Consider the following 11,646-nt stretch of genomic DNA (forward strand, 5'->3'; position numbering starts at 1 on the left):
GGGCATTTGATAGTTTTGTAACATTATATGGAAGGTAAATCCAACAAAAGACTAATGCTCACAAGAGGGTTGATTTTTATCACTTGTTCTTCAATGGTTTTTCATACTAAAATTTATCTTTGGTTGAACAAAAGGGTGAAACTGAACAAGGGATGAAATGGGCTGGTTTAAGCCCCAAAACAGAATGCATAGCAAAAAAATTCTGCAACACTTGAACAGCTAAATAACCTTAGTACATCCATACTTTTAAACATTCCTCACTTAAGCAACATCTCAACTACATAATTAAACAATACTAGAGTTGTAGAAACTTAAGAAAACCTCACATGTTTTTCTGAAAACATAGCATAAATAAAAGGGTACAAGACTTGGCAACTTAAAATTCTCAAAGCAAGCTTACTAGCTTAATTAAAATTCTTAGTGGCTTACTTAGGCCATAAACCTTGAGGAAAGTATGTCTAAAATTATAACCTTCAACTCCATTAATTTAACACATAAAAACAAGACTTAACATAATTGAAACATGGCTTAAACTTGAGAAAATACAAGGTAAGGTTACAACAAAAATGCCATGCAAAACACATGGCTGGGAACAAAACAGAGCATAACACATATGGGCTATCATTTTGCTACTCGGTTACCACCCAACTAGAATAGATATTAGAGGAAACAAATAAGAAAATCAGTCTAGAAACTACCATACAACAATCAGATAACAAAGAAAATTCAAAAACCCCAAAACCGAAATATCAAAATAATCAAAAGAAAACCCACTTGATCAACCATGGCTAAATTCGAAATACACAAGGAGAAGGATTAAGGGTACTCTTACCTTGCTATTTTCCTCTTGAGAAGAAGGAAAAATGGATGTTTGGCTTGAAGGAGATGAAAGAAGTTTGGTTTCTTGAGGAACAAAAGAGAGAGGAAGAAGAGAGGATCGGCTATGGCTTTTCTTGGAGAGAAGGGTGAAGTTTCTTTCTACCTTGGGTGAGGGTCGACGAGTAGGAGCAAAGTACCTTACAATAGTTTTTATTTTTCTCTTCTCTTTTTGATTTGCCTTAGACAATGGGTGCAAGGAGTTCAATGGCTTGCTTTAGAAGCCTATGGGTGCGAAGAGCTTAATGGCTTGTCTTAGAGTCCTACAGGATATAGGGTTTAATGGTTTTAGTCAAAACTTATCACATAAGTTTGGAAGATGGTGGTGGAGATCTATCTACCTCAAGGTTACTTTTCACCTACCAATCCAATGGTAGAGATTAATTGGGCCATTTCTTAAATAAATAAAATTGAAAGACTTAAGGGAAAATATTTTAAAGTCTTAAAAATAATACTCTTGATTTATTGTAATAAATCATATTTTAAAAATAAATCATACTCATTTTAAAATAAAATAATTAAAAGTTGTAAAAATCTTTATCTCAAAATATTTAACTTAAAAAATTAATAAAATGACGTAAAGAGCTACGTAGTAGGACTCGGGTATTACACGAATAATGTTATTTGCCATGATGGTTGATAGGGCTTCCGCTTCTACCCATTTGGTTAAGTAATCTACAACAATGACTACTAAACTTACGCCCCATTTGCTCAGGGGTAATGGTCCGACTAGGTCAATTCCCCACTGCACAAATGACCAAGGCGACATGATTAATGTTAGTTCTTCTGGTGAGCAATGGGGTATAGTAGCATACAATTGGCATTTTAGGCACTTCCTGACAAATTTTTCCGTGTCCTTGAGGGCATGCGCTAATAGTACCCTGCTTTTACCACTTTTTCAGCTGTGTTTTTCCCACTGGAGTGATTCTCACATACTCCTTCGTGTATCTCGACCAATATATACTATGCCTACTTCAACAAGACACATCTCAAGAGGGGAACCAAAAAGCCTCTCTTGTATAGGGTCCTGTCTATCAGTGCAAAGCATGCTACCTAGTTTTTAACCTTCCGTGCCTCCCACTTTTCATCAAGAAGGTCACTAGTACCAAGTATTTTATTACTTCCAACGCCTATTATGGTGCTTCACGCCTTATCTTTGGGACTTCAACTCCTACGGCGGATACATCAAATGTTCTAAAGCCTATTTGTTAGGGATGAAAACCAACGTCATTGGTGCAATTTCGATCCAAAATTGACGCCGCACCGACGAGTTTTAGAGAGGTTTCGAATTGGCCAAACCGGCCAATTGGGGGGAGAAAAATGACAGGTTTGGTCTCAGCGTGAATCAGTGCAGTTTGTCGGTGTCTCTGTGAAGGAGGAGGGAAGTGGTGAACTATGCCGTCGGTGGGAAGAAGCGGACTTGCAGAGGAAAAAACCAGAGGGAAGAACAAGGAAAGAAGAAGATGGAAGAGGTTGTTAATCCCAAGTCGAAACGGCAAGCGCCATCATATCTTTTTTTTTTTTTTTATAAAACTCATAATTAAGTGAAACGATGTCGTTTTATATAAATATAATAATTATATCTATATATATAATCGGTCAGTTTGGTGGTTTGGGTTTAGTTTGGACCGAAACCAAAACAGCCAACGTCGGTTTCCTTATTTTTATACCATCGATTGACCAATTCTCTACCGGTTTCGGCCGGTTCTAGACTCTGGCAGTTGGTCTGCATCAGCAACGGCATGTCCTGTTAGTTTATGTACAACCCAACTATCTCTTCTAATAGGGGGAGTCATCATGACCCGAGGTGGCCAGTACTAACGTTTTGGCTTTTTGATTCTCTTTCCTCATAACCTATTCGATACGAAAGTATTGGAAATGGTCCCGCATTTCCCATACTAGCTGCAAATACCTCTTTAGATTTTCACCTTTCACAGCGAATTCCCCAAGGACTTGGCTGACGACTACCTGGGAGCTGGCTCTTACTTCCACTACGATTGTCCCTAGAGATTCGGCAATTAACACTCCTACCAAAAGTGCTTTGTACTCTGGCTCGTTGTGGTAGTATTGAAAGCAAGCTTCACCGCGTAGTGGTGCTCTTCTCTGAAGTGTGTTGTGATGTGCACCCCTACTCTCCCTCTAGCACAACAGGGCGGCGAAAAAATGCTAGGGCTTTCCTATGGGTGCAATATGAATTTCCTCAGGGAATTCGGTGAACTCAGCTATGAAGTCTACCAGTACTTGTCCCTTTACAGCATTCCGGAGAAGGTAGTCAATGTCAAACTTGCTTAGTTCGGTCGACTAATTCATCAAGCTGCCTGAGGCATCCGACTGCTATAAGACCTCCTTCAGAGGCAGTTTCATCAGTACCTTGATCAGGTGGGCTTGAAAATAAGGGCAAGTTTGGAGGGTGAGATGAGAATTTTATGTTTTGTTTTAGTATTTAAAATATTATGTTTTAGTATTATTATTGTATTGGGATTTTAAAAAGTTGAATTGGGATTTGAAAAAGTTGAATTGTTTATTATATTTTGTATGGAGATTTGAAAAAGGTATAATGATGAGATGAGATGAGATGAGAATTTTGTGTCTCATCCCACCTCCCAAATCTGTCCTAAGACCTCAAGTGCCGGGCTGTCATCACCAACACGAAGGCCAACATGTCTATTTGAGGGTATCTCACCTCCTATCCCCATAATGACCGCTGGTGTAATACACCAGGAAGCCCTTCATTCCCTGGACCAAAGCTACTGAGACAGAGTGCAGGGAGACTGACGAGTACACGTTCAGGGCCTCTCCTGGCTCTGCTTGGCTAAGGAGTGTTAGGTTGGCCAAATACTCTTTGACCTTCTCAAATGCACGGTCACATTCATCGTTCCAGGCTTGTGCGTTCCATAACACTCTGAAGAAACGACAGGCATTTGTCTGTAAATCGAGAGACTAACCGATTGAGGGTGGTGATTCTTCTAGTCAGCTTCAGTATATCGTTTAATCTTATAGCAGCGACATATTCGTTATGGCTCATATCTTCTCTGGGTTGGCTTCTATTCCTCTCTCTGAGACCATGAAGTCCTGGAACTTCCCTGACTCCACTTTGAATGCTCGTTTCGCTGGGTCTAATTTCATTTTATACCGGTACAGCATGATGAAGGCTTCCCATAGGTCCTCCAAGTGGTGCTCGGGTTCTTTGCTTTCGAATAGCAAGTCATCCATATAGACCTCCATGTTGCGGCCTATTTGATCTTTGAACATGCAGTTGACCAACCACTGGTAGGTCGCCCTGCATTTTTTCTCTCGATAACAGTAAAGCCCTCAGTCCGTGATGAATGCCATTTTCTATTCATCGTCTAGGTTCATTTAGATTTGGTTGTAGCTCTAGCAGGTGTCCATGAAGCTCGACAGGCGATGGCCAGTCCTGGAGTCCACTATTAAGTTGATGCGTGGCAACAGGAAGTTGTCCTTCCGGCCAGCCTTGTTTAGATCTTTGAAGTCAACGCACATCCTCCACTTTCTATTTGACTTCTTCACCAGCACCACGTTGGACAACCACTTTAGGTAATGTGTTTCTCGGATGAACACTGCTGCCAGCAGGCAGTCAACTTCTCAGCTATGGCAACATACTTCTCCACGCTAAAACTTCTGCCAAACTTTCTTACCCTCAGGGTCCACACATAGGCGGTGTTCGATCACTGCATTATCTATCTCGGGCATGTCTTCATGGTTTCAAGCTTACACATCCCAGTGTTCGGCTAGGAGTTGCTTCATTGCCTATCTCATCTCCGGCTCCATCTTGGTCCCTAGCCTTACGGTGTTCTCAGGGCAGTCCAGGTTTAGTGCAACTATCTCCAACGACTCTTTCAACTCCACATGTCGAAGGGTTTGTTCGTCCCTAGTTTCTTCTTCACTCTCGATGAAGTCCCTAGGTCGACCATTCAGTCACTCGGACGTCTCCCCCTCTAGTCTTGAGTTCTTGTACGTAGCACTCTCGCGCCAGTACTTGTTCACCCAGGACTTCTCCTACACTTGCCTCAGTTGGAAACTTTATCATCAGGTAATAGGTTGAAGTCACCGCCCATAGGTTGTTCAGCGTTGGCCACCCCAAAATGGCGTTGTAAAAAGATGGGGCCTTCACCAGCAGGAAGTCAGTCATGGTCACGGTGCTGCGGGGAGCCTTGCCAACCAGGATCGACAATGTTACCCACTAGCTGGACTACATCCCCTGAGAAACCCTTCAGAAGAGTAGGGGCTGGAGTAGGCAGTTTGGTACGCCTTGAGGGACTCGTTGTCCTATTACCTCCCAAGAGCGTCGCCAACGTGATTTTTTCATCTTGCTCATTAGTCTTCATGCACTCTTTGTTGAACTGTGTCTGGTACACCTTGAAGGACTCGTCGTCCTATTGCTTGACGGTAAAGAGGTACGCTGTGGTCCTCTTTCTTCTCCTGCTCACCATAAATTGTGTCAAGAACAACCAGGCGAGTTCTCCAAATCCATCAATCCAACCCAGTGGTAGAGATTCGAACCATGCTCTTGTCGCGCCCTTTTGTGACAGCGGGAAGGCCCGACACATCATTTTCCTGCTAAACCCATGAATGATGATGTGCGCCTTGAAGATCTCCAGGGGCTTGAGGGGGTCTTTGGACTCGTCATACATCTCTATCTATATGACTTTGAACTTTGATGGGAGTGGTGCTGCCATCACGTCTGCACCGTAGGACAAGTCCGTACTGTTGAGCAGCTAATCAACCGATGAAGACACTCCCATTCTCCTAGCCATCTTCTTGTACTTATCCACGAGGTTGCGTAGCTCGTGGTGTATCTTCCACATTTCTTCTTCAATGACATCCACCCTTCCATGACTTTGTGACTCAACATGTTCTCTTTTGCTTAGTACCGTGTCTTCATAAGTTCCCGCATCTCGTCTCCTCAGTGCTAGATTATTTATACATTTCGAAAGGGGGATTGCAGTCCCATGACTGAAGGTCGAAGGCCATGGTGATTGTAGTGCCTGCATTTTGTCTTGATGTAGCTATTGGGGAAGTCAACTATCTCGTCTTCACGATCTTGTCAACTATCTCGTCTTCACGATCTTGTGGCCAAATGGGACAACTCTTATAATAAAAAACCAAATAAAAAATTCTAACTCCATCGTGTTTTACATCGTCGTAAAATTTCACATTCTCCCAAAAGAATACATGTGATTATAGCACCAGGGGCAAAAGTAAAAAAAAACAAAATGGGGCTCATGGGTTGTGGTGGAAAGAGACTACCAAGGTACGAAGAGGGGGTGGCAATCATTGAGCGCCAACCGTTCAAATTTTTTACTAAACTCTTTGGATATAAGAGTATCCCAACTAAATCTAGGAAAATCAGTAAGATAAAGGCGAAGATAGATAGATTACAGTTTGGGCCAACTTCGGAACACAAAGGAATCTGTGATGGCTCGTCACCCACGCGCCTATCTCTGTCCATCCACAACGTTCCCATCTGGAGAATCGGATGGTGGTGAATCTGTTGGTCTGGCGCGTGTGGCGAGAAAAACTTCTTGTATAAGAGGTGTGTGAGTCGACATGCAGCTGTGGGCGGCACATGAGTGTCACATGTGAATAGTATTAGAAAACTGCCTCTTCTATTCATAATTATTAATAATATCATACATATATAGATTATTCGTACTTGCTTACAACTTATGTATCAAATAATTTTATATATGGCTATTCATGTATGATGTATTAACTATTTATAGATAATGACATAAATTATCACATGATTTATGATTTATTATTAATTGATAGCATATATTATTTTATATTTTCTATGGTCAATGATAATAAATTAGATGAAAACTATATTTTTACAGTGAATGTTATGCACGTGAGCAGTACGTGGAGGTACATTTCGTTACATTTGATGCTGCTGGTATACAGAAGGGGGGATTGATAAGTTTTGATAGTTAGCGAGTTTACTTTAATGTAATTATTAATTTCAAGAGTATATTATAAATTGAATAAAAATTTAAAAGGACAAAATGTAATTAACTACTCACTGACTGGGATGCTGATTGAGAATAACACATCGTCGCAATATCTAGTGATGGCGGACAAAGTCAAAAGGCAACAATTGCGGCCTTCTAGCAAAATAAGTAGATTATAGGAATTTGGGGTAACTATGGTGATGAGACAAGAGATTCTTTCTAAAAGGGTTTTTCAACAATTTCGTCTAGGGTGTCCCCTCTTTTCCTATTAACCTATTCTTCACCTTGTAACTAAAAGAAAGACGTGTGAGGGTTTGTAACCTAAAAGCTTTATGGCCCTTGGTGTCCCTGCCTTCCTTCAGGAGCTCTGTAATTACCGAATAAGATTTAGGTCTGTTTTGATTTCATAAATCTTTTAATCAATCTCATTTCATCTCATCTCATCTCCTTTCAATATTTAAATATTATTTAAAAATAAATATTTTTTAATTCAAATTTTTAAATTTTTCAACTAATCATTACCTAATCATTATAATTTTTTCAAACTTCTAAATAAAATACAAAAAATAATTTAATTTTATCAAATCTCAAAATAAAAATAATATTAAAAAGTTATATTCTAATCATATTTTAAGTTTATAATTTTTTTTTTCTCTCAATCCTCAAAATCTTATAAAACATTTTAATTCAAATTATTTTATTACTATTTATTTTATTATTATTTATAAATTATCTTATTAATATTCATAAATTTATCATCTTATATATGTAATCAAATAAGGCAATTTAAATCTTAATTCTAGAACATGAAAACACGTCAGCTGCCTCATCATCGGATAGACGGGCCAAATCGACCCAACACCCTCTAGCAGGGGATGTCTTCGATTCGAATCTGACTGGCAACTCGACCGCACAGACACGGTGGGTGATTGCTTCTCTCCCACTCGTCCAAAAGATGGACGGATCAGATCAAGCCGCGCAGACACTCTTGTCGTTTAGATTGGCCCCACCCCTCAGGGGTGCGTAATGCGCATCCCGCGTACCGCAGACGCAAGCTCCAAGTCCAATCGCTCGCAGCGCGAACCGGTCAGCTGCTCCCACCAGAAGCAATTCTCTCTCCCCCTCTCTCCCTCGCAACCTCGCAACAGGAAGAGTCTCGAAACCGCCATAGCCATTGCTCTACTTGGAGGAAACCCCACCCTCTTTGGAAGAGGAAGAAGAGCTGCTTCGCGCGTACTTGTTGCATAATCCGAAGAATTAAATTCGTCTGTAAAGTCGAAATAAACGAAACGCCGCTATGTCGATTCGAAATCTACCGAGTCCTAAGCTTTTTTCTGTTTTTCTCGTCTTCTCGGTCTTCCTCATCTGTTTTCCAGGTATAAAAGATTCTTGAGAAACGAACATAGGGTTTGTTATTATTCTTATTATTAATGGTTGTGTAATTTTACGAATAAGATGTAGTTTTAGCTAACAGAGTATTGGGTTTATACTGGGAGCTACTACGGAATCCAATTCTGAAGCTTATTGGGGGGCTTTGAATTCTTTTTTCGAAGAATTTTGTATATTTGTGGGTGATTTGGTTGACGGCGTCTTTTGCACAGGATTGGTATTACCGGCAGTTGTTACCCTCGAATCCATGGAGATATTTAAAACCGACGAGTGGATGCCAAACGCAAAACCAATTGTTTATTTCCGGTGTAAAGAGGAGAACAAGACGGTGCTGCCGGATGTAAAGAAAGCGCATGTCTTGTATAGTTTCAAAGGTGAAGAGTCTTGGCAGGTTCGAACTTTTTTTTATGCCGTCGAAGTTGTTCCTTTCGATTCAACATAATTCTTATGGATGACCGTATATAGGTTTTCTTGGAATGGTTTTCAAAAGGGTGTCAGTCGTTTTAATTAAGAAATGACGCCAGAAGATATTAGAGAACGAAGTGATGTTCCACGCAATATATAGCGGTTAAATATTTTCGTTGTCGGCTTTTAGATATAGGAAATTATGATACCAATGGAACTAGTTAAATTTTGCTTGACTAGGAGCTGTTGCAGTGGAATTTAATGCTCTTCATTACTCGCAAATCCATGTCTTTTGTTCTTAGCGTTTTACGGATAATGGAATTTCTAAGGAATGTAAACAACCTCACTACAAGTAAAGCGGGAGCCTGTCTTCTGAAGATTGGTCTGATCCTAGTCTTATGGAAACAAGGGACAAGTACTCTTCGAAAGTTTTTTAGATGGACAGTGCTGGCAAATAGAGATAGTTTTATCTTTTTCGTGACTAAAGCCTTTGTAGCTACCGTTTTTTGATAATTCAGGTTGTGTGCATTTGAGAATTGAATAGGTGTGAATTTTTTCTAACTGGGACAGTTTAAGATCCACGCAAATATGTAGCATTCTCTGAATAACCTATTATTTCTTGTTAACACATATAGTGTATCTGCCTTAAGTTTTGCTTGAAACATCTATTCAAATTGACGTGTGACATTATCTAGAGTTCCTAATGAAATTATATTCTTTATATTGTCAGCCTCTGACAGAACTTTCAAGTAAAAAGTGTAAGCGGTGTGGGTTTTATGAGGAGGATAGTTTCAAATCAGATGATGTATATGAAGAGTGGGAGTTTTGTCCAAGTGATTTTTCTGATCCCGATGGGAAATATATCCGGTTCAAGGACAAGGAATTTAATGCTACTTTTTTGTGCCCGAAATGTGTTCCTTTTGCAAATGGTGAGTTCCTTCTACATTCTTTAAGGTCCATCTTACTGCAATTCTTGCTGTTAGTCTTCATCTCGTGTGCCATTTTATAGGATTCGTTCAGGAGTAATTTGGAGCCTTTGTACATTCCATGGAAATTATCATCTCTCTCCAGATGTAGTTTTTTTAATTGCCACTGGGTGTTCGGGGACAAAGTCCTGACTAATATCGGGGAAAAAGTTTTTGTGCCTTCAAACCAGCAATCAAAATAGACTTTTGGTGCCTTATGAAAAAAAGGTTAAAAAAATAAAATAGAATTGCTTCAACGTTCTTGGATGGGCATACAATTCCTTCGGTACCATTATTTGTCTAGAATGACTATTTGGATACAAGTCATTACATTGGCACTGTTTTGGGGAAGCAAATCCATTGTTTTGCTTAGATTCCTTGATGAGCCCCTGTCAATGACGTGCTAAATTCCTGCTCTTCCAGATGCTACTTTTTCATTACAGCAACTCAAACTTATCTTTCTATGTGTTTGTCACTTGTCTATATACTATGCCTGTTATTAAAATCATATTACATTTTATCTAGTCTAAATAATAGTTTCAATTTTCTCAACTTTGTTTTTGTAGCTTCAAATTCTGCATCCGGCTCACATGGTGGAGGAAAGAGAATGCATGTTGCTCTAATCATATTGATCAGTGCTGTGGTTTCAACAGTATTGATTTTTGGTGTAGTGGGTGGGTATAAATACTGGCAAAAGAAGAAAAGGGAACAAGATCAGGCTCGGTTTCTGAAGCTGTTTGAAGATGGGGATGATATCGAGGATGAGTTGGGCCTTGGTATGTAATATGATGAATGTGATAACTTGGTACCATTGTACAGCGAGCTGATCTTAGACAGATTTTCTTTATTGAATGAAAAATTAAAATTTTGAAATTTGCATGCAATAATGTATACGATAGAAGGTGTAGTCTTGTGTGAACTGTATGGCATTTGTCTCTCATAAGGCATATGAGTTGGTTCTTAGGCCACCTTGTTCCTCCAAATTGTTAACTCCAGCACATGAATTTGACAGATTGGTTCAGGGGATGCCTACCGCAGTCCATAGAAAAGTATGTAACTTGTTGCAGCTTGTAAATAAAATGGCAATTCTGAACTACGTTGTACAACTTTTTGTATAAGCAGCACTTGCAAGATCATAAACATTATTTCTGTATTTTTTTTTAAAACAGAAACTAATTCCAGATGTAGGTAATAGATATTTGGAAACCTCAAGGGGTTGGCCCAAGTGGTGAAGGGCTTGGTCTTGGGATATCACTTCCTTCAAGGTCTAAGGTTCAATACCTTATTGTGCAAACAATTCTTTGGGGTTATACCTCCTGGTGAAAAGTCAACGATTTAACCAGTTCTGTGTAGGGAAACTTTTGAAAGTACGGTGCACTAGACCGAAGTTTACTCTCCAAGGGTGAGTCCAAAGGGCGCTGTCTTAGAGAGGTTTCCCGACATCAGGTAATAGATATTTGGCTGATTACCGATTCAAAAAAACCAAAAAAAAAAAGGTAATAGATATTTGGATGATTATCAATTCAGTTAGATGCCACAACTTATTTTAATTACTTTACATATATTATTGATCTGTCAACCGGCTTTGTCATGCTAATGAGTAGAAAACTGACCTCTCAAGCTAATTGTTTCCGCAGTATGAGAAGAATAATCCAGACTCCCTTCAGAGGATTTGCATCCCTTTGCTCGCTAGTTTCCTACTGACCTGGTGATTTTTGTCTTGTTCCCAAACAGGCAAGGCCAGTAGCCTAAGATACCTTCACAAATTCCCATGTCCCCCACATTGTCCTCATATATTATTCTGGACTCTTGCCTACCATAATCATGGCATCCTCCTCTCCTATCGTAGCATCCCAAGAATTATAATCCCAAACAGACTATCTCTCTGTGTCTTCTTTAAAACAGATGTAATTTTCATGCTGTTCTTCACCATGAAAGAAATCCAAATCTTTCCAAGACTAATGTCTAGAGCATCATCGCCAGGAGAGAAGAAATTAACACGCTGACATCACTAAAGCAACTCGGCCAATCCTGCGAGC

At 39.7% G+C, this 11,646-nt stretch overlaps 1 protein-coding gene across 1 annotated transcript; it reads left to right on the forward strand.

Annotated features, from left to right (window-relative positions):
* The first annotated feature begins 7,865 nt into the window (after positions 1-7,865).
* On the forward strand, positions 7,866-10,828 carry LOC108999762. The gene is made up of 4 exons (XM_018976667.2): positions 7,866-8,224; positions 8,450-8,628; positions 9,373-9,571; positions 10,174-10,828. Exons 1-4 carry the CDS (start codon positions 8,146-8,148, stop codon positions 10,389-10,391), a joined length of 675 nt encoding a protein of 224 aa, XP_018832212.2. The 5' UTR covers positions 7,866-8,145; the 3' UTR covers positions 10,392-10,828.
* The last annotated feature ends 818 nt before the right edge of the window (positions 10,829-11,646 follow it).

This window comes from Juglans regia, chromosome 3 (genome assembly GCF_001411555.2).
Source record: "Juglans regia cultivar Chandler chromosome 3, Walnut 2.0, whole genome shotgun sequence".
Classification (NCBI taxonomy): Eukaryota; Viridiplantae; Streptophyta; class Magnoliopsida; order Fagales; family Juglandaceae; genus Juglans; species Juglans regia.